This window comes from Accipiter gentilis, chromosome 10, assembly GCF_929443795.1.
Source record: "Accipiter gentilis chromosome 10, bAccGen1.1, whole genome shotgun sequence".
Taxonomy (NCBI): Eukaryota; Metazoa; Chordata; class Aves; order Accipitriformes; family Accipitridae; genus Astur; species Astur gentilis.
In genome coordinates, this window is record NC_064889.1 from 22513136 (window position 1) to 22536465 (window position 23330).

At 45.2% G+C, this 23330-nt stretch overlaps 1 protein-coding gene across 1 annotated transcript in view; it reads left to right on the forward strand.

Annotated features, from left to right (window-relative positions):
* Positions 1 to 994: 994 nt before the first annotated feature.
* Positions 995 to 23330, forward strand: part of ALDH1A3 (aldehyde dehydrogenase 1 family member A3) — a 37245-nt gene continuing 14909 nt past the window's right edge. Inside the window, exons 1-7 of the mRNA XM_049811695.1 lie at positions 995 to 1151; positions 4789 to 4893; positions 10931 to 11071; positions 13367 to 13496; positions 15190 to 15251; positions 17991 to 18119; positions 20520 to 20633. Coding sequence (XP_049667652.1) covers positions 1053 to 1151; positions 4789 to 4893; positions 10931 to 11071; positions 13367 to 13496; positions 15190 to 15251; positions 17991 to 18119; positions 20520 to 20633 — 780 coding nt within the window. The 5' untranslated portion in view covers positions 995 to 1052. The remainder of the gene's footprint in view (positions 1152 to 4788; positions 4894 to 10930; positions 11072 to 13366; positions 13497 to 15189; positions 15252 to 17990; positions 18120 to 20519; positions 20634 to 23330) is intronic.

Consider the following 23330-nt stretch of genomic DNA (forward strand, 5'->3'; position numbering starts at 1 on the left):
TCCATATCCTTTAGGACTTCTTGAAAGACAGCATCTTTCTCGACGTTCGGAGTACGCTACTATGAACACCATGCTGGAGGTTGACTGTGCGGGACACAAGTACTTTGGTTATCGTTGCAGAAGTTTCAGCTGAAGGCCCTGCTCCTGCCCTGGTCGGCTGACGTCCTTGGACTGGGATAGTCAAAGGGGTGGTCAAACTGGTCCCAGGCTCAGGTACGCACACGAGGATGCGGAGGCGTTGCTGTCAGCCGCACATCAGACATTCGATGTAACGCTGCTTCCCTCTCTTCTTCATCAGCCCTGGGAAGCTCTGCAGAGGCGCTGAGCGAAGGACAGGGGGGAGCAGGTTGGGGTGGGGAAGTCAGGGCACCGGGAGCGGCAGAGACAGGCCCTCGTAGCTGCCAGCAGAGGAGGTAGCACGGCCGGTGAGGGGAGAGCCTTCCAGACGAGCCACTCCCCGACACCCACACCCTGCCTGGGGAGAGCGGAGGTGCTGCCGCCGAGAGCCGCGCGAGACCGACTTCTGGGTAGGGTGCCGTGGGAAGCAGAGGCAGGAGGCAGCAGAGGGCGCGTCCTCCCACGCCACCCTTTGGGAGAAGCCGGGGTGGCTGCCCTGCTCCCCGAACCCCGGGCGGCCGGGGCAGGGCCCCCCTCCTTCGCCGCCCTCACCAGGGGAGAGGCCGCGACCGACGGCCACCTCCGAGCAGAGGGCTCCGCCGCCCCGCGGGCCCTCCCCGCCCCCCGCCACGGCCCCGCGGGGAGCCCCGAGGCGGCGGGCGCGGCCCGCGGGCGCCCCCCGGCCCGCCGGCGGCGGCGGAGCCTCGGCGGGTCCTCGGCGGGGCGGCGCCGCCCGTTACCTGAGGGCGGCGGCAGCGGCGGCCGCGGCCGCGGCGCGGCGGCGCGACGGGGCGGGGCGCGGGCGGGGGCGGGGCGCGGGGCGGGGCGGGGCGGTGGCCAATGGGGGTGGGCGGCGGCGCCCGGCGCGCGCCGCTCTTAAGGCGGCGCCGCGGGCTGTCAGCGGTAGAGGGCGGCGCGGGTTCGACGGCGGGGCCATGGCCGCCCTCAACGGCGCGGTGGAGAACGGGCAGCCTGACAGGAAAGTGCCGCCGCTGCCGCGGCCGCTGCGGAGCCTGGAGGTGAAGTACACCAAGGTGAGCCGGCGAGGGGAGGTGGGCAGTGGGCCTCGCCGCCGTGGCGTCGCCGGCGCTTGGTGGAGTCAGGCTCGTGGTGAAGTATTACTTTTATAAGGTAAAATTTTATCCCTCCGTGCCGTTTGTCTTACCTTTTTTTTTTTTATTCCTCCTGCCGCCCTAGGTGGTAGGCTTATGGGGATGTGAGTGTGGTTGGGTGACTGGAGCAAGCAGATGACCATGGCGTTTCTAGGGGAGCTGCTGTTGCCCCAGTCCCTAAAGCCCAAGAAATCACCATCTTTTTAGAAAGGAAAACAAACAACCAAAGAACACCACGAAACCTGTGGTTCTGCCCCAGGACGGGCACCTCTCCCTGGCCGTGTGGCAGGCCGATCAGTGGCCAGCCTGCCGTGAGAGGGCTGCGGTGCCACGCTGGCCTGTCCCCTCCCGGTCACCCTGACGGCCATCTTCCCAAGTGCCCCATGCAGCTCTTGCAAACCCACCCAGTAAATGCTTTTAGCATCACGTTAGCGCTCAGCGAAATTGGATTTGGATGGGGTGAGCCCGGGCAGAGGCAAGAAGGGCTTTACCTGCGAAGAAGCTGCTTGCCTGGGTTGCATTCGTCCTTCCTTGACCTGGTGTGAAGCTCCCCTGTGGTGGGATGGGGTGCTGCTGGGAGGGGGGTGTTTGGTGCCAGAGGACAGGTTTGGTCCTGGTGAATGCAGGGACCATGGAGGAGGGCCAACGTCCTGCAGGACTGGGCCTTGCAAAAGGGCTCTGTGATGGGATCGGGGCCACCCCGCAGCTCCCGAAGAGGAGTGGTGTTCACGCACATCTTGTTGGTTGTTCACCGTCCCAACAGAGCTCCTCCATGGCCTCCCTGCAGGATGAGGAGTCGGGCAACAAGCCCACACAAACCCATATCTCTCTGGCCTCCATTGATCTTCCCTTTAAATGACCTTTAAAGGGTTGCTCCTGACCTTTCGGATTTAACTGAAGGCTCCTGAGCTTGATTACTCCGTCTCTGAGGTGAGGCTGGCGTTGGTGTGGAGCCGAGCACCGCTGCAGAAATCCCTGCTCCCTAACACAGCCGTAGCTCTGCAATAGCCGAGTCGCTTTTTGTTCCACAACAGCCTGACCCGCTGTCTTGTGCAGTGGGGAAAATATCCTGACTGGTTGCGCTGCTAGGCAGCCTTGACTGCCATAATTTGAACTATGTGGCTGAACTAAAAGAGCTGGAGGGGCTGAATGAGTATATTAATTACTGTTACATTTCTGTATTAAGTATTTAAAAAAAAAAAAAGTCAGAACTTGAAGCTCGTTCTCTTGCAGTGAGAAGGAGTAAACAGCAATAGCTTATCCAGTGAGGTGTTGATTTGAATTATGCATCTGAAGTACTGGAACAGATTAGCAATTAGTGGTAATCACTGGACTAGATTAATTTTTAACATCCCAAATTTATCTACGTTTTCTTTGTAAGATAAACTTGCGTTTAGCAGCAAATTGGATCTGCAGCTGCTGATTGCAGAATGGCGTAATGCTGCACAAACAGCTCTTTCCTGCATCCAAAATGGACACAGCCATTAGAGTTCTTCTTAAATATCCAAATGTTCTGTTTTTTGTTATTTTTATTGTTGTGAACACTTTTTTAAATACTCCTTAGGGATCTGATCCTGCAGCCATGTATGTTTTAAAACACGCGTTTTTTATTTGCTAGAGTTTTGCCAGAGATTCTGTGCACTAAAGGTATCAAGGTAGTCTCTTAAAAGTGGAAACCAATGTTAATTAAAAGTGTGAATTTGACATTTGATCTGATGCTCCTGGTGCATCTGAGAAAATAATGAGCCACAGTCAGTTTTCATAAAACTGCAAGGGGTTTTCTACAAGCTCTGAGTTTCACCAGATGTTTACAGCTGACGGCACACTTTCGTCTGCTTAGCGGAGATTTTTATTTTCGGTTCTACCAGTTACGGGGCTGCAGGAGAGGAAAAATTTTCAACAAAGATCTTACTTATAGAGCAGCTTAATGCTTGTCATGGATGTGTGATGGAAGTGATCTGTCCACAATCCCGTGTCCCAAATCCTGAGTACGAAGCATGAACGGCTGATACGCTGTTCTGTTTGGTTTCAAGTCCTGGCACCAAAGACTAGGGCTATGTGGTGTGATTCCCAGAATGATGCCAGCATATATGTTACATTTAAAACAGCCTGATCCTGTCACTCTTGTGTTTTACCACTTCTTATAGCAACATCGCTTTCCCATCCCAGCCCTTTCACATAGAATTAATGTTGAATGCGGAGGAAGAACGGCATCCTTCCCCAGTCCTTAGTTTGTGAGGATATACCTGATGCTGTAATTTTACAGTTCCTGTTCTATCACCCACGTTTATAATATTACTTTCTTTATTAGTGAAACAAAGGAAAACTGAAGTTAAAATGTGTAAATGTTAAAATGCAGCACTTGGATAACAGAGGTAGTTTGGGAGCATTAGTGTCAAGTTAGTTAATATTTCTAACGTATCTTTTCTTGTGACTTCACTTGACAACTTTTTTCCAAGATTTTCTTTTTTTCTACCTGTCTGAAACAGGTGGGTCCAAAAGTGCAGCTTCTATGCTGGTTACATCTCAGATGCTTTTTGCAGAAATAGTCAGGAGAAACTGTTTTCAGGAAAAAAGCTGCCCAAGGAAAGAAAACTATGACCCAAAGCAGTGGGAATTCTGAATGTAAGGGATGCAACATTAATCTCCTGGTGGTGTGTAGCGACTCATAAACAAGATTGTAAATGTGGATGACTTCCAAGTAAAAGTACTAAGTACTAGCTTACAGTCGCTAACAGGCTACTAATAAAGATTACTTCATCTAATCTTACTTGAAGTATATTTATAAAACATAACACTGCCAAGTTAGATCACATTGTGGGTAAGATGCATGTTGAATCAATTCATTGTATATAGGTATTCATGTTCTGTTTACAGTGAGTAACAACACTCTCTAGTATTTAATGCATTTTCAGTTACGCAACACTGGGACTGTTTGTTCTTGCTCTGGAAATGCAGTATTTTGAAACACTTAAATCTTGTCACAGACGACTCCAAGTGATGTGGGAGGCTTGATCTAGCCCGTGACAAGGCATGGTGGGGTAGAACTGAGCCAGTACTTACCCTCCTCTGGACAGTGCTGCAGGGGGCAAGTCGTGGAAGTAGCCCAGGGCAGGATACAAACAACCAAGTAATATTGTACGCTGGCACTTCGTTTGTAGCATGTAACAAGGGGCTCCTTTTGCCTGAACCATATGAGTTTCTCTTGGTGTCTGCTTGCTGTTCCCATGGAGATGTATTTCAAAAACTGTCTGTTTCTCATTGCCAAATTATGGTGTTATACTGTGTGGGCCCCATCCTCTGTCTTCCTCTTGCTCAAAACTAACTGGGTGCACGAAGGCTTTTTCGTCTGTTCTCTGGCTCAGGTTCTAGTTTGGATAAACGCTGTCTGTATCGCAAACAGTCTCCCTGGGAGAGAGACTGAACATGCTTGACTCTGCCATCAATGGAAATTGAAGAGCCTCGGGACCTTTGAGGAGTACTTGTGGTTTTTTGCATTGTCTACATCAGTTTTGTTTTTTTATTCCTCGCCATCCCACTCCTCTTGTTCTCTCTTCAGATATTTATTAACAATGAATGGCATGAGTCTACAAGTGGAAAGAAGTTCCCTACCTACAACCCTTCAACGTTGGAGAAAATTTGTGACATTGAGGAAGGAGACAAGGTAAGTGTTGTTGAAAAGGCAGTGCAAAAGACAGTTTCTAAGGGACTTCCTTTTGTGGGGAGGCACACAGAGGAAAAGCTGGCTTTTAATGACAACATACATCTGGCCAGACTGTGAGCTGAAGGTCTGGGACACTGGATGTGCTGCTCAAGAATTACACAGGGTGGGTGGGATCAATCCTGTCCAACTCAGCAGAGTCACTTTCCCTGGTAGGAACTCCCTGCCAGACACTGTCACAGGAATGAGATTCAGAATCGTTCTTGTGTTATAGACTGGAAGGAAGCGGCCAGTCTGGGGAAATAGCAGTGATGGTGTATGCACATCCCTGACAGAAGTTGGGCCTTGTGTTGGGAGTGGTTTATACACAAACGGCATGGCAACCTGGTGGAGACACCGAACTGAAACTCACCCTATTTTAAACACAATCAACAAATAACCTGAGTGCTTGGGGGAATTTAAGCTCAGTCATGCAAACACTGCCCACTTTCTGCTAGAGACGTGGTGCTGCTTTACCAACTGGTATCACAGGTTCAGGCCTCCTGCACAAATGTGGTAACTCTCAGTTTAAACCAAACCAGTATCTCCCAAGAACTTTAGTAGTCCCTGGCCCTGGTGTGATGCAGATTAGCCTGGGACATAACTGCGTGGGTTTGGTAACAGTCTGAGGTGAGGAACAATCAGATGTCACACTTTTTGTCCAAAACAGCTCATCACGTATGGGCCAACTGGCCTGATCTATGGGAAAGAGCTGGCCCAAGAGCTGGCTTTTTGCAGCGTGTCATGGGAAGGTGATTCATGGCTTCCCTGCTGTACCAGGGCTTTGGCTGCTCATTGCTGTGGGCAGTATGTGATGGTCAGTGTGGACATTTCTGTTTGTACTGTGGTATCTTTTTCTTAGCATCTAAGCCTGTCCAACACTTTTGAGACCCAGTACCTGGTTTTCAGCCAGGTAGCTGCCTTGGGGATCCTTTCCTAGTAGAAGTGATACTAGTTGAGCAGGGGCAGTGTGTTTTCTGGTATTATACTGTGTAAAGTATAGAGCCTGACCCTTCTGGAGATGGGAGCAAACTTGCTTGGCAATACAAGCCTTCAGCCTGCATGCAAATAGTGTGTAAGGTAGCTGTTCTTTTTGGATGGCACTAAAGCAGCCTCTGAGACCTATTGCCATGGGGGATCTGTGCATCCGTGGCACAATTACAGATTGAGACATAACCAAACATTATGTGTAATTTCTTTATACTAACTGGGTAGGACACAACTGTTTTGAATTGCAGTGGCATGTAAACAGTGGAGTTGAAGCTAACTCTGATGCAACTGTATTTTGCTAGGCAGAATCCATGACATTATTATTGTTCCCTGAGTGAAGTGTCTCCTCAAGCAGTTACAGAGCATTACATGAGTATTTCAAGCCTGATTCTTAATGACTTGGTTAAAGAAATTTATTATGCAGAACTAAAAGGCCAGTTTTGCAGTTTGCATCCTTGAGACTTGTCCCTGCCTGAATTCAAGGATAACGTTCAGCTTCTAGCTTGCAGGAGAGTCTCTGTAAACCTTTCCTTGGGGCCAGTCAGTGGAGCCCTCTGCCCGTGGATATTCAGCATAGTTGGCTGACTCCTTGGTGCATAGAATAACTGCAGGCAAGAATGTAAGTTAGCTGCACCTTGGGTGCTGAAAGCCTCTTCTTCCACCCCTTTACATCACACTTTAAAAAAAAAAATAATAATTTTTTTTTGCTCTAAGTAGGCTTTTGTGACAGACTGAGTGGGGTTAGACCTGGATCTGGATTAGCTAGAAAGCAGAGTCATGGGAAAGAAGCATCCCAAACTAGCTTTTTGGCAACAGGTGACACTTGACCATGTCCCACTGTCCTCTGGCAAACTGAGTCCCCTGAAACTTCCTTTGCCCTGGTTGAACATCCCCCTCCTAGGTCTGTAACTCCAGTCTGTTGGAGTCACTACAGAAAGTGGTGAGTTGTGTTTGGTGGTGCTTTCCAGCATCCTGTCCCCACGTGCCATCATACTTGATTGTGTTGGTCAGTACCACTGCGGGGGTGGCAGTTCCTGGTACTGGCTCTGGCTTCAGCTGTGCTGTGGCAGGGTTGGCTCTGCCTTCACAGCAGGCTGGCAGCAGGACTCCACTTCCCTAGCCCTGAACAGAAACCTGCCCCTCCCTGGCTGTGCAGAGTGTGTTTTGCTTAGTCTGCACGTGAGGGGTGGGAATTTGGCAGCCGATATCTCGGCGATGACAATTTAGTCTGGTGCTGAAACTTGGCCAATGCTTTGTGAGGCTAGGAGCAAAGGTTTTGTTGTTTGTTCTTTAGTTACAGAATTTAAGACAGAATTGCCCTTGATGGCATAGTTGGGGGATAAAGGAAAGTCTTGTGTGGAAAAAGAAGCACTGAAAATAAAATGGCAAATGCTTCCACTGGATGCTTGGAGGCTTTTTGCCTCCCAAATAATGGCTTAGGGTCCAAGTGTTTGCCAGGTTGATAATGGAGAAGGAATAACTTTCTTTGTTAGACTTCTGGCCTCAGCAAATAGTGCAGCCCCAGAACTTCCACCCTGTCTCGGTGTTAAAATGTGAAGGCAAAAATACTTGTGCCATTGCCATTTCTCTGGTGCTGTTTAACTCTTGAAGACAGGCTTTTTTTTTTCTACTAGCAGCTTGCTGACATCCATCAAGGGCAGGGGGAAAGGTGCTCCTTGCTAAAAGGAGTGCCTGGCTCAGCTGGCTGCCACAGAGCATGGGCAGCAGGTCCACAGCTGTGACTGTCAAGCAGACTTGATGCTCTGGAGTGTGTGTCATGATCACTTCTAAGCAGTTCACTCTCCCATGTGGATCTTTTAAGGATTGTAAGAGGGTTCTGTTCTCGGTCATCCTGCCCCCCTTCAGATTGCAGTGGCAGGCTGAGGTAAGAGGCTGCAGGAATATTATCCCCTACAGCAGATTTGCAATGCTCTCAATAATGGTTTTGGACACTTTAGGCTGTTAAGATGCTGTTTGTAGCTGTTTTGAACTTGGGCTCAAAAGTTAGAGCAATGCAATGTGTATACTGTTTGCAGAGGGTTTGCAGGGGAGCAGGTCAGGGAACATCTTCTAATCAAGAAACTGTGACACGCTCAAGCCCTATGTCAGAGAAGTGCCTTTCCAGAGAAGTGCGCAGTGGAGGCTTTTTGAAGAAGTTAGTAATTGAATTGAAGACAGTCTCCACTGGGTGTGCTCCATCCCTGGCTCCTTACTGGCCAAACTGAAGCAGTATTGTGCAGACTGAGCATGAAGCAGAGCAAGGATTTTTTGCAGGTGTTTTCCCTACTAACAGAGCCAGTGGAGTGATGGTCTCCACTGTGCTCTGCAGCCTGCTGCTGAGGCAGGAGAGAGGAAAAAGGGGCAGGATAGAAATCGAGCAGTGATGAGCAGGACTTGAGGTAGAGGAGGAATGTGGAGGAGGTAGCTTAGAACAAAGAACGGTGTGAGTTTGTTCAGGGGAAAATGGTATGCGGTTGTGTAACTGGGGGTTGTATCATAATGCAAACATCCAAGGTGGGTATGGAGGTTTGCAGGCATTTCCCAATGCTGCAGTGCTTGACTTTGCAATCTTAATATTCTCTTAGTGGAGCTCTTTATGTAATACTCTGTAAATCTGTGTAGATCAGAACTAAGCACCAGGATGCACGGACCTCCTCCTCCTTGTGGTTTTGTATACCACAGTGTGTCCCTGGCACCTTGACAGTTACGAGTCTCTTTGTCACGCATTGTGCCTACCTATTGCAACATGCCTGCAATGAACATGCCATTCAGACTCCCCTAATGCCTAGTCATAACAGGATGGATTAAGAATGGCATTTCAGCCTTCCTGAAGAATTTCCTTGTTTTTGCTGGTCTCTGAGGCCTATTGAAGCTGTACAGGCTCACAAGATCTCACTTGGTGGTGCTACCCCTGAGGGTGTTTTGGGAAAGCCTTTTTGCTTGTGTGATAGTGACTGCAGTCTCCAAGCCGCTATGTGTACCCAGTGTGTCTGAGAAAAGAGACAAGAATGAAGACAACTAGTATTTGCAGGAGCTGCAGCAGGGCTCAGGTGCTCCCATATTTAGAGAATAGGGAAGATCTGGGCATGCACTGAAATCCTCTGCCCACACAGCCAACTCTGTTCCTGTGAGTGCCAGGGTGGTGGGAAGTCCCCCAATACCAAGGGCATGCTGTGTTGTGGCCTGTGCCACTGCAGACCTAATGCTCTGCACATCAGTGCTCCCAGCCTGGTCACAGAAGCTAATGAATTACTGCTAAGGGAAGACTTGTTTAAACCTGACACACCTCTTGTGTTTCTTTGTCTGCTTTGTCACACAAAATATTGCCTTCTTTCAGCTTGAGTCTTCATTCGAGCAAGCAAGTTGAGGAGTACCTAAGTGTGCAGTGGCTGGGGATGCCTTCTGGCTTTTGTGATGTGCCAGTTTGAATCCAGATCAACTCAACTGAAGCAAATCATTCTGAAGGCCTGTTCTGCCTGTGGGTGATGGGCCCCAGGCAGGACATGCCTGCCTATTCACAGCGGCTGCTTGCTACCTCTACCTTGCCACCGCACTTGCTTGACCAGAGCCATTCTTAACCCCTTGTAACAGCAAGTTTCCTCCAACGGTTTCCCCATCAGTGTCCTTCCAAAAGGGTGGGGTTCTTTTCCTGGCGGTATAGGTCAGACTGTTTTAAAGCTGTGTAATCTTGTAAAGAAAAGAAGCCAAATTTAGTGTAAGGTGCCATTTCAGTGGGTGATGACTTGCTGTTTTCTCCATGAACTTTTGCTGTAAGAAGGCAACATGTCTCCCCATAACATTTTAATTGGTTGAGCATCACACATTTCCCCATGAGGGGAGAATGACCAGACCTTGTTGGATCAGTGCAGAGGCTTACTTCGTAATTGTATCCAGACAAGACTTGAGATAAGACATAAATGAGAGCAACTGGTGAAGCACTCTGAGGAACAATCAAGGCCTGAAACCCTCCCTCCTTTCCCACCCCCTTGAGCTACATGTTGTGGTGAGGTGCAAGTTCTCCGTCAGCTGAAGTGAGGCATGGGCTGTGCCAGACATTATGTAGAACAGGATTCTGTCCAAAGTCAGGGTGAAGTATGCTTTATGTATGCGTGGGGTACAGCCTTGGCCTTGTGGATGTTGATGGCAGTGTTCCCATTGACTTCATTGGGTCGGGAGGTTGCCCTTACCTTCACTTTTTTGTAATCAATGTATGTAGGAAGAAGGGCATACTGTGGCCAGAGAAAATGCATTAAGCTTCTCTGGGGATGGTGCAGTGGGGAGAGAGGGAATTTGCTGCCTGTCTGAGTAGTAACTTGGGTAAACGGGGTTAGATTTGGTCCAGAGTGTGGTAAAGCAGTTGGGAGATGGAGAATGGCACTAAGTCTGTGTAGGTGAAATGCCTTTGTCATAGCACTGACCAACAAAACCCTTCCCATCTGGTAAAAGTGTTCTGGAAGTATGATCTAGGATCTAAGGGAGCTTTTTTAGAGTGTTAACTCTTACTGGCATAGGTTTCAGTGGGACTGAATGGTGGGATCTGAGATGTGATTGTTCCCCTGGATAAAACCATGATCTCTCTCATGGGGGACTTTCCTTCCCACACTTGTTCAGAGGAAGATGATTCATGTAGGCCAATGGCCTGTCACACTTAGGGAAGCTGTAATGGGAACAGAATTGGGATCTTGTTTCTCCATCCTCCTCCAGTGTCACTTACATCCTGTATCAGCAGGAACATGATTCTGGATTATTGTATAAACAAACCAGTTGCATAAAACTACCCTTGAAAGACCCTATTGGGACTCTGACCCCAAGGTTGTTTATGAGCCAGGCCAAACCCAAAACTTATTGCAGGCTTGGGTTCAAATCCAGGAGTAAAATGGAAGTAGTTTTGTCAGACAGCTTGTTTTAGCCACCACACCATCATCTAGGAAGCAGCCTGATGGGGTTTCTGTGCCATTGTCCAGTTCCTTCCTTGTAACCTAAGGTTTTCTTGTGTATGTGGCTGCTCTAGCCCGATGTGGATAATGCGGTGGAAGCAGCGAAGGCAGCATTCCAGAGGGGGTCTCCATGGAGACAGATGGATGCCCTAAGCAGAGGACGACTCCTGCACAAACTGGCTGATCTTCTTGAGCGAGACAGAGTCATCCTGGCAGTAAGTACTGTGATTGGTGAGCAGTGATAAACCAGCAACAGCTGGCTGATAACTCGGCTCCAACCTTCTGATTTTGCTACATCCGTATCTACCTAATGTGTTTGGTTTTTTTCTCTCCCTTTATGAAGGGCAGAAGAGTCCATGCTGGAGTCATGGCTTATCTTCCTCATTCTGCAGGATGATGTTAGGGGTCTTAGAAGAAGGCTGTTAGTTTTTCTATATAGTTGACTTCCTCTTCAAAACTTTAGCTGGTTGTTGAAGTGATTACAGATATAAATACTTCAGTTTTCAAAGCAACAAACATATTCTTGATTTAAGTCATCAATGTTCATAGCTGTCTCACAGTTCTTATCTTAAAAAAAAAAAAGCCACCAAACAAACCCAAACAAAAAAAAAAAAAAAAACAACAAAACAACCAACAAAGAAACCAAAAACAAAAAACAACAAAACAAAAAAACCCAAACCACAACAACTGACTCAGTCCTTTATTAAAAAAATGCAGGCCAGTTTGACTTCTTTGCAAATTGCTTCCTCTAAAATGGGGGGCTGGAAAGAGAATCTTTCTCTTGCTGGATGTCATCCAAAGTTTAAAATGTGTGTAAGTGGGAACTCTTTGTTTCCCTACTGAATTTACTGGCTCAGGAAAATCTCTTTATAGCCATGAAGCTGTGTTAACTTGGACTTCAGCACTGAAGAACTATTGCTAATGATTCTCCATCCTGTCCTGAAGGACTCCTTCTGGTGCAGAACAAGGGGAGTAGGACCCAAGCTGAAATGCACTGCAGTTGGTAGAAGCCTTTAGATTCCATGGGCCTTGGACATCTTTCCAAATTGTGCCCACAGATCCTAGCATCTCTCAGTGTAGGGCTACTGTCAGTCCATTTCTGAGATCTTGGACCTGAGCACTCACCACTTCAATGCTGCACTTTGGCTCTGCTTATCTTCAGGGGAATGGCATTTATGACATTCAGCGCTGTTAGATATGTTTAAGTTCCTGAGCTGATGTCCCACTGAGGTCAGTAGGACTTAACATACATGGGATGTGCTTAGGAGCCTGTACTTGCATGACTGTTTTGAGCTGGGTCTCTTTCTCCAACACAGTGTCTCTTAACCACATGACAGCCTCCAGTTTCAGCAGGACAAAACCAAAAAAATCCAGGTCTGAAGGCAGTTCTGGCCAGCAAATAAAAGGAAAAAAAAACCCCAACTGTGTCAGTGTGAATATACCCTGTTCATTTTCTGCTCACTTTTTGATGTGACTTCAGAGGACCCTCCTTTTTCCATAAACCAGGACACTCATTTCAAGCTTTCTGCTGTCCTTCTGATCTGGGAGGGCTTGTTTGGCATTGTTATTTTCACTGCAGAAAACCAGCCATAGCTGCCTTGGCTGCATGCTAAGTAATGACTTATAAAAATCAGTTGTTTTAGCAGACGTTCAGAGTGGATAACAATCCTAGTCATTCCAAGGGGAATGTCTGTTCGAGTGCTGCTTGGACCCTAATGTCTGTGGAAGATGATGGGATATGACTTCATATGTAAACAAAGATGTTTCAATCTACCAGGGGATAGTACTTCCTTTATGGATGTGCTGGCCATTTGCACCAATATCCCATTTAATGACCTGAGTACAGAACAAAGCATTCACTGAGCTAATGTCCAGAGCAGTGAGAAGGACACAGGCCGAGACTGGACTTCATTTAGAGCTGCTCAGCGTCAATGCAGCTTTAGTGAAGCAACTTCTCCCTTGCCTTAGTTGCAGCATGGATCTGAGCCCAAAGGTTACTTTACCAGAACTCCATAAAAAATGTGTTTTCTATCATCCTGTGGACAAAAGAGGCTTTTCAGAGGTTGGTTTTAGGGCTGTGAAGTGGAAAAAATAGGTTTCCAAATAAAAGGAAAGTGGGTCTGACTGATTTCAGTGACACCATCTGGAATCCAGAACATCTGTGTTGGAGGGTCAGTTATGGTGAAGTCATGACACTCACATCATTTCTGACCAATGCCCCAGACCACAGCCCTCTATCTTTCCCATAGCCACCTTCTGGGGGCTTTCAGAAGATGCGCTTTCATTGCAGTCACTGAACAAAGCAACTTCTGTATGCATCAGGGTTATTGGGTCTAGTCTGCCTTCTACCATATTTGTATTAGCAACTTCATTCCTTAAATATAAGGGGAGGGAAGGAAACCCCATGTCTGCAGCACAAGGCAAAATAAAATTGAAAAGGAGTTTCTCCAAAAGCTTTTTTTAAGAAAAAAACATTGACTTATCTGACTGCATGCAATTTGTTTTTTCAGACTCTGGAAACAATGGACACAGGAAAACCTTTTCTGCAGGCTTATTTCATTGACCTGGAAGGTTGTATAAAAACGCTCCGATATTACGCTGGATGGGCTGATAAAATTCAGGGCAGAACTATCCCAGTGGGTAAGTTCGTTCAGACCCGGTTTCAGAGCTGGGATGGAATCAGGCTTGAGGGGGTGGAAGGGAGGCCTGCTGGGAGGGAGATGCATGGAAAGGCCAACTTCTGAAAACCTGCAAAAACAGCCTGCATTTCCTTTCTATCTCAGGATGCATTTTAAGTAGATGGGTTTCAAGATTTAAACTAATGGGAGAGCAATGTGAATGCCTGGATAGATCTCTGGAAAATAATGGATGGGCTCTTTTGTTGCTTTTTTAACAGAAATCTTTTGGGTTTTAAATTCAGACTAATTCTTAAAGAAAAAAAACTTCACGTTATAGGGGAGTTTATTCATTAGGTATCACTGAAATGAAGTAAGATGTCAGAGAGTGTAAGGACAGAGGTTTCTAGGGAAAATTGTATGAAGGCAGCAGCGCTTGTGCTGTCCTAGATGCCACAGGGATGTGGCAGAGGATTGATGTGGAATCTGCCAGTGTCTCCCACCTCACTGATGTTCCCACATCCCTGACAGTGCTGGCTTACAGATGTTCAGAGAGATCATGTAGTGCTTTTTCTTAACTTTTATGAAAGAGAAGGTCTGAGATGTTGACTCCTCTCAGGAGCCACAGCACTGAGCTCTTGGAGCAACCCTGTCAATTTTTCTGACACTTGAAAGAGGTTTTTGAAAATGTTTCCTAGGCTGCAGAGCCAGAGTAGTCACACTGTACTGTTGTGACAGGGACAGAGAGAACACTTTGGCTCAGCTATGTAAGTTCAAATATGGTTTTGGGGAGAACAAGTTAAGACAACGGATGTCCATGTGGCACAATGAGCAATATGTATTTTCAAAATCAGCCTGTTTTGTTCCTGCATGTGGGTTATCACTGAGGCTGTATGAAGGACAGGCATTGCAGACAAAAATTAGCCACCAGACAAGAGCTCTGAAGGGCTGAACTAGCTCAGCCTGTGCAGTCAGCAAAAGGAGCGATGTTAGTCATATAAACTGAGATCTGTCACCTTCATTCAGAGTAACGTGAAGCTTTGCTTGCCTGGATGCTGCTCATTGGTCCCAATTTAAAATTACTTCTAAAAACCGTAATTAGAAATGTTCGTGTTTTCTGTCAGATCTTCCCAATGAAACTAGGTTTTCAGCAAGAATGAATTTGTACGGAAAATGTCCTTCCTGCTTTCTCTTTGACAGAGTAATAGCAGTATTTTAAGAAGAATGGTATTACTTTACTCCTAGAGTTTCATCTTTTTGTAATTTCTTACTGGAAGTGTCATTCCTCTTACACTGAATATGATTCCTGTACTAAATGGGTTTAAAAACTTTTGCCCTCAGAGAGACAAGTGCTTTTCTTCTTTTCAGTGAGACACAATCTGAATGAAATTTGTGCTTGGTCTTCAGTGTGGTAAGGAGTTACCCTCCCCTGAGCCTCAACAAAGGGAGTTTGCAGAAGGAATTGAACCCCTGGTTTTAAAAGGCTCTGCTGTGACCGTAAGCAGTTTGGCTTTTGAGCTAACACAAGACCTATTCTCAAACAGATCATCTGCCTGGAGTGTCCCAGAGGCATGTGTTAAGATGAACAGATATAGGGTTCTCTGTCTAATATGGTTTTAGTTCTGTCCCCAACCTGTTAGTGTGCAGTTGGCTTACACTGTTTCTGTAGAAGCAAGGATTTTGACTGGTTTGTCTTCTTTTATTGTTTTGTCTTGCAGATGAGAACTTTGTCTGTTTCACCAGGCATGAACCAATGGGTGTCTGTGGAGCTATAACTCCAGTAAGTAGCAGTGACGGTGCCCTGCATCTCTCTGAGAACTGGAAGAAGTACATGTGCACTTCCCATCTTATACTGCAGCCATTTGCTTCCTAGTTAAGTACAGCTGTTCTTCAGGGAACTCCCATCACAGTTGCCTGATGTAGTTTCTTGTTTTACCTCCATGCCAATTGCTCTTGGCAACACAAAGTCCTCTGCAATGGAAGGGTGGGTCTCCTAATCAGATGCTCTGTTCCTCTCTAAGGCTGACACCGGTCACCAGAGACCAGTCAGATCTCTCTGACTCTTGCACTGCTGGGATGACCATCTTGTCGTTACACGTGCTAGCTTTTTGCTGCCTAGTGCTGATGCATAGTTTTGAGTTTTAAATCATATCTATTATTAATAACCCCTGGCTGTTCTCTGAGCTTTCTGTGATTAAATCTCACTGGATAGAGTTTTCTTTTCCTTCAGGTCTCATTCTTTGCTGAGTGGACAGTGTGCCTAGTTCTTGGAATATCTCCAGTTTTAGTGTGAGTTGCTTGCTCTGTTTAAACAGATGACCAGGAATACTTTACAGCTACATGGGAGACACAGTTTGTTCCTGTCTGGTTGTAAAATGCTTTGAATGTGGTATCCTACAGGCCATGAGGCACATGGTGGTGTGCCAAGATTCTCTGTTTGGGTACTTGGATCAATAAAAGTCCATGGAAGATTTTTACCTTTGGGATAAGGTTATATGAGAGACTGAAAGCAATGCATGTGGGGTATTGGATTTGCTGGACCCTGGGAATTACCAGGTCTGGACCAGTTCCCAAGGATACCTGGGGAAATTTTGCTTTTTCCTTCAGCAGGACTGAGCTTATATCCCTGGTGATAAGATGGTATGGTCTATTTAGCAATGCCAGGGTGAGGCGAAGTGGGAGATGGTCAGTACTAGTTATCAGACGTTTGGCTTGATGACTTCTGCACAGCTTTTCTGGCTGACCAAGCAATATGACTGCTTGTGAGCAACTAGAATTTATAACTTAAGATCAAAACATCAGGTTCCTCATATTGATCACCAATTAAAAGGTATCTCCCTGTCACACTCAGCCACCTTTGGCACTCAGCAATTCTTTGGAAACTATCCCTTTAAAAGCCTACATGTAGAATGCTTTGGAAGGCCACAATAAGGGGACATAGTGGCACTTCTAATATTTCAGGTTGACCCTACATCAGCAATAAATACAATAGAAAGTACAGAACCAAATTTGACTCAAGTTCAACACTGTGTTTGTAAAAAGGATGATTGAGGTCAACAAAACCACATCTGTCTTCAGTTTATTTAGAACACCCCCCCCCCCCCCCAGTTTTTTCCCAGTTTGATATCTAATACCAACAGTCTGTGCGTTTGTGTATTCCCACTTGATTTAAAGAGATTTTGTCACTATTCTGCATATATCTCCCTAGACCAATTAACAGTCCTCCCATTTTCCTGTGGCTTGACTATATTTAAACCAATGTTCTTAGGAAGGGAAGTTCTTAGAAAGCGCAGCATATGACTGAACTGTATCCCAAGGTGATGTCATGAGGCAGCCCTGGAGTCTTTTACTGTTACTTTCACCAGCCATTCTGCAACAGAAGGCTTCTAATGGAGTTACGTCATGCTCTGAAAGTGTAGAAAAGTAATGTAGGTGTGGATGGCTCAAGCTGCAAAATCAGGCTTTCAAGAAGGCTTAGGAGAAAAAGACAAATGGGCAAATCATGGGATGTGGCCATTGGAGAAGTTCACTGAAATGAACCAGGTCTGGGAAAGAGGGAGAGGCAAGTTGAAATATAGCACATTAGACTAAATTCTGCTCTGTCTCAGGGCTCCTGGGTTAGAACAGAACTCATCTCTTAAAAGCTACACTGCTAATTTATTTGTAAGTGTGAATTTGTGGATTCCTAACATATTTGGCTGCTTTGTTGATAGCTGAAGGCCCTTGGCTTGAGTCTTGACAAGAAGTCCCCTTACTGTTGGCCTGCTTCCATCATCCCTAAAGCAGCATTAATTATTTTTAATGAAGAAATCCTTTCTGCTGCCAAATGACCTTTCTGAGATTCAGTGTGAGCTAGATTTTCCACTTCTTGCTTAGGCTCCAAGATCTACAAATACACATGACTAAGAAAGAGATTAGCACAGAGGAAGCCGATGTGGACTGGTTCCTAGTTCCAAATAAGAAAACTAATTGGAAAGGAGCAATTTACAATTTGAAGGGAGTATAAGACCTCCCCTGGATTTCCATGACTGAACAACCCACTGCAGTTTCCTAGTTATAAACCTGGAATTGAATGATATTGTATAACTATTCAGCCAATACCTAACACAGAAAAATGAGTTTTTTTCAATGAGCAGTTGCACCCTGTAGTTCCCCCACATAAGAATGCTGTACAGAAGTGATGCATCATGACACTACCTCCAACACAATTTCTTGAACAGCCAATATCCTGTACAAAGTGTGATCAAACTCCTGTAAAGAATGAGGTCACATCATGCAGAGGTTTGTCCAACTTACAGGATTAGCTTGAGGACTGCCAGCAATATTTTGGATCTCAGGGGGAAATCAAGGATTATACTCCATAGTCCAAGCAAACTCAGTATTGTAAACAGATGCTTCTCTTTGTGGCTGTCCTCCCAGTTCCTACTTTCTCCCTGAGCTGTGTGAAGGTGGGGAAAATGCTGTGTGGAAGTGAGTAGGTGACTGCTGGGCTGATCTGACCAGCCTTGTGTTCTTGCAGTGGAACTTCCCATTGCTAATGCTGGTTTGGAAGATGGCACCAGCGCTGTGCTGTGGAAACACTTTGGTTATTAAGCCAGCTGAACAAACTCCTCTTACATCGCTGTACATCGGCTCGCTGATCAAGGAGGTAAGGAAATCTGAACATCCCGTCTAGGTACTGTTCTTTTAAGGTGGTAAGCCAGACTGTATTTTGAATTGGCTGTGTATGTTTGTAGGTTTTAAAGATATTAAAGCCTCACAGAGGAAAGTGAGAACAACCTCTGTCTTCAGTCTTTTCTTGCAAAGGCCTTCATGACTGACAGTGGCTGGCTGGGAGGCAGCAAAGATCACAAAACCTGTAGGTTTTTCTCTTTTCTTAGTAAGCTGCAGAGAGAAAAAATGGTGCTTTTATTCCTCTGCCATGTCTTCCCCTCTCCCAAATGAGGGAAAGACTACAGCTCAGTTTTATTAGACAATGGGACAAAAAAGAGTGTGATTAGACAGCAGTATTGTGTTTGTACGATTTTAAAGTGGGATAATTCAAGCAAGACAGAGTGCCATGGGAAACAATTCTTCATAATTTCTGCGGTTTGTAGAACAATTCAGCTACGTCTGGCCTTTAAAGCCAACTCGATACTGACATAAAGGGAAGGTCATAGGTTGGGATTTCAAAATGTTGGTTTAGGGCCTGTCAGGATCTCAGGTGCCCTCAGATCTATTAATCATACAGCGGTGGCGGTGGGTGCACGGTACCTTCCAGGACTGGTCAGTACGTCAGCTTCCTATATCTATGTATGTGCATAATTGTGAGGATAATTAAAAGGGTTGTAGATACGCTTTTGCCTCTCAGCTGGAAAAGTCTGTTTGTTAGGCTCAGTCTAATGATAATGATGATTTTGTCTGTTCTTGGCTTAGCCTGGGAGAAAATAGAAGGATATGTTAATAATTGACACTTAGGCCTCCTCTGTCAGGAAAGGCAGTGCAAAAAACACTACCAGTTAAGTATCTCCTGTAGAAAATTGACTTAATAAGGTTACGCAAGAAGAGTGAACATAGGGTGCAGTTTTCATGACTTATAGTTAGCCCTGCCACAGCACTGCTTTTTTCACTCTGACATACAGCTCCCCAAACACAGGCATAGCATTCCCCTCAAAAAACATTCAGTTCTGGTGAAATTAGTGTTTTGAGCTGAAATTCTAAGCTGCCTGTTTCTCACAATTGTCCTTCAAGGCAGAAATGTAACTAGAGCAGAATAATTCTATTTGAAGATGCTCTTTTCTCCACCCAGAATTAGCTAAATTCTTTGCAGTTTTTCAGAAGAATAAGTTAAACTTCTTAAAAAAAATCTTTAAAAGGATGCAGAAGATGTTAACACACAAGCAAAGCTATATGTTATATTCAATGAAATAATTTTGGGCCAACCAAAATATTTTGGCTTTCATTTTTGCTGAAAAACAGAAAAAACTTTTGGCTCAGGATGGCCTGAACCAATTTTTTGCTTCCTTGTGGCTTTGCTGCTGACTCCAAACACCATTACTTGCACAGTTTGACATGCAGTATTTTCTTGAATACTCATTAGCCAAGATGCAAACTCTGTTAAACTCACTTTTATCATTGTCACGTCCATAGAAGAACTCAGACTGCCCTTCCAATTTATGAAAAGAAAAAATAGGGAAGAAACATCTTATGAAGATAATTTTTTGCAAGATAGTACATGAGAAATTACTTCATTTTTTTCTATATTAGGAAGGAGCAACTGCACTTACTGAGAATTTATATTAAAAAGCCACAAGAAATTAAGTGAACATTTAATATCCTGCAACTCCACTGTTAGAAATTGCAGGGCAAACAACCTTGTGCAATCAGTAGTAGGGGAGGGCTAACCTAGAAGAGCATAATCCTTGAAACTCTTGTTCCAGGAAGTAAAAACAGACCAGTAAGTCCCACACTTCTCCTCGCACTAGAATTTCACCTGAAGTTTTGCCATTTGTGTCTTTTGGCAAAATTACTAGTTGGCTAATCTGGGTTGTAAATGTGGTGGAAACTGGAGTAAATCTGTTACCATCTGCTCTTGTATTCCTGTTTTATTAGCACCATCATCTAGTGAGGTTTTACCGACTTCTTAATCCCTCCGGCCCCTGAAGAACCACAAATGTCAACCTTTGTTCAAAACAAACTTTCATTCAGTTACCCCTTGGCTCCAGCTGCACAGCAGTAGCTGGGGGCCAAGTTTGGCCAAAAGACTTACTCTCTTTTGACTTGAAACTGGGACTCCTCCAAGAATTCTTACTGAAACTTGGCATTTCCTAAGCATGGCTGCTAGTTTCACCCACGTCTACTCCAGCTGGTAGCACACAGCCATGTTACTGGAAAGTCTGGAAAACAGTGATGTATCTGATACGGGCTCCTTGTCTGCAACTTGCAATTCTTAATTGCACAGAATATAATTCAAGCTTCCTGAGAAATGCACTGCACTCTCAGGAGTGCAGATCAGCTCCAGAGTGCTCAAAATCTCTCTCTACAGAGCTGTATTTAACCTCTGTTTTAGGTGGGTTTCCCTCCAGGTGTGGTGAACATTGTGCCAGGCTATGGCCCCACAGCTGGAGCTGCTATTTCTACCCATCACAGCATTGATAAAATTGCTTTTACTGGATCAACAAAGGTAGGTGATGGATTTCTCATAAAATACCTGCTGGTCCTCTTTGCATTCTCTTCTAAAACTGTCATCCACATAAGACTGGACCAATGAAATGTCAGCGATATCTGTATAGCCAGCACCATTTTCCATTACATTCCATGTGACAGGATTTCTCGGAAATGCTTGGGATTTGTCTAATTCAGGTCCTTGCGCTTGTGATAATCTCACATCTCTGTAAGCTGGGTTTTGCCAAACCATCACTTTTCTGTAAGAACTGTAAGTGAAGATGCTCTGACATAAGATAAGACAGTCTACAGGAGAGGCTGGCAGTGACTTAACATCATGTCACTGACCTGATGAAGCTTCTGGGCAAGTTTGCCTGCCAGTCCTGCCCTGCCAGCATGTGCAACTGGTAAACATGTCAGTCAGAGCCCTGAACAATTCTTCCTCAGCTTTAGTTACTTGTGAGGAACTAGGACTTAAATAAAAACACGGCATGGTGCCCAAGGCTTCCTCTGCTGACGTGGACAGGATTAACATTTGAGCTTCTTTTGAGACCTGCACAGTAAAGCACCTTCTATTCAGTTTTTTCCTGTAAATAGCTACAGCTGCCTTGCTTACAAGAGGGGTGGAAGTGAGACCTCTGCACTATTAGACACCTACAGCTGTCCTCTTCTGTACCTACATGGGGGAAAGGAGCCCATGGCTTGGCCTGATCCATGGAATTGAGCACAGCTCTGACATGTAAACTTACTTTTCTCCAGTAATCACTGCTGAAAATTCTCAAACAAAAGCTTCCTTAGAAATGTGAACGTTTTTCCAGTCACTGCTCTAGATTTTTCTTGCAATATATATGCACCCCCTGAAGAGAGGCAGTGTCCAAACAATGGAAATGCTGACACCAATGGGTGCAGTTGAGGCAAATATAGTCTCTCTTATTTCTTTGAGTAACATTATTCTTGTTGAGTGTTTGCCGAATTAATCCATTCTTATGTCTATTCTCAAAATTGCAGAGTGTAATCTAAATGTGTAATGATGAACAATTACCTTGAATGGTATTCTTGGTCGGTAAAGGTAACTTACTGAACCCTCAAAAGCTGCTGCATTTAACAACAGTACCATCTAGTGGCTTTGTGTACATGCTAACTGCTTTGCTTAACCCCTAGGTGAAGGTGTGTTAAGCCTCTGTTTCTGTATAGGGATCATGGGAACAAACACGAATGCAATAAAGTAAAAGTTCACCATGGGCTTTTACTCTCTTGATAGTTGGTCTAACCTAGTTTACCCAGTTACATGCTTCTCTCCAGATCCTAGATCAGAAACTTTTAGCCCAGATGAGACGCCGGCTGTGTGAAAACAATAGAGCTTATAGACTCATCCAGCCCACATGGATCTGTTTGGGTTTTTAATGAAAAAGGAGTATCTAGTGGATTAGGGGCAGAAGGAAAATCGCAGCTGCTGGAGCCTGTAGGCAAAAAACTCCTATAGACGCTGTGCTTGTCCTCCTAATCCATGGGTGTGCAGGAAACACCGAGGGAGACAGATTCTTTGCTAATGCATGTGTAATTTAGAAGTGTTTTCTTCCCCCTCCACCCATCTGTGAGTTCAGCTGCATCTCTGCAGTATTTGCACCATAATGCTACTGTTTCTGAGCCAGGAAGTGAAGCTAATTCAAAATATATTTTGACTTAGTTTTTAAGCCCCAGCTTGGGCTCAGTGCCAGCCTGGAAATACTGATCTTAAACTCCACGAGAGTTTTCCCATCTAGATTTCTTCCTTTCCTTTAGTTTATTAACTTGCTCCTCTTTGGTCAGCTAGCTTGTAGTAATGCCTGTTGTGAAGCTATGTGTATCTGCAGCATGATGCATCACTTATTTTTGCTGTCTCTAGGACTAGGCTGCTGAGTGACTAGAGGTGATCTGTACTGCTAAGTTCAGGAGTCTTGATCGAGTTACAAAGGCAAACCATGAGAAATGCAGATCTATAACTGCCAGCTGCCCCATGCTTTTCTTGCTCACAGCTCCATGCCAGGGCAACGGTATTTTTAGGCAGAAATTAAGTAAAGATTACCACGTGCAAAGGTAAAACACAAGAAAAACAGTTACAAACTGAGGAAACTCAAATATAAGGTCACACTTAAAAAAAATGACCTGCCTTAAGAATTGAAGCTCCCAAAGAGTTTTAACTCATACTGTTTCTAATGAAATTAGATTACGAAATGATTCTGATGCTTGATTTATGCTCTTCTTATGAGGAATTCAGATTTTTTAAATTGAAAGAGAAATTGCTGTTTTGGTGTTACCAGTATAAAAAAGAAATAGCACAGTCAGTCAGAATTTGGAGAAAACATTTGGTATGAAACAATTTTTCTGTTGGGGGGAAAAAACTTAATTTGACATTACTTTGATTAAATTCTGAAAGCGGAGTAAATCCTTCCCTTCAGGAGAGGGTGGCCAGATAAATTCCACCAGATGGTCAGAGCAGGTTCCTGGGCAGAAAGAGCCATGGCAGAGCTAGCTGGAGTTTGTTGACATCCTCAGGTACTGCCTTGGAAGGAACATGTCTCAGCTACTCTTGTGTGTGAAGCAGCTCAGCCTAAACTCTCAGAAAGAAGTAGTTTTCTCCTAAATGTCAAAATCATGCATGGCTTTCTGGTATGGGAGTGGTAACAGGTAGGAACAATGAGTTCTCATCATTGCCTTGGCAAGATCTACTCTAAGA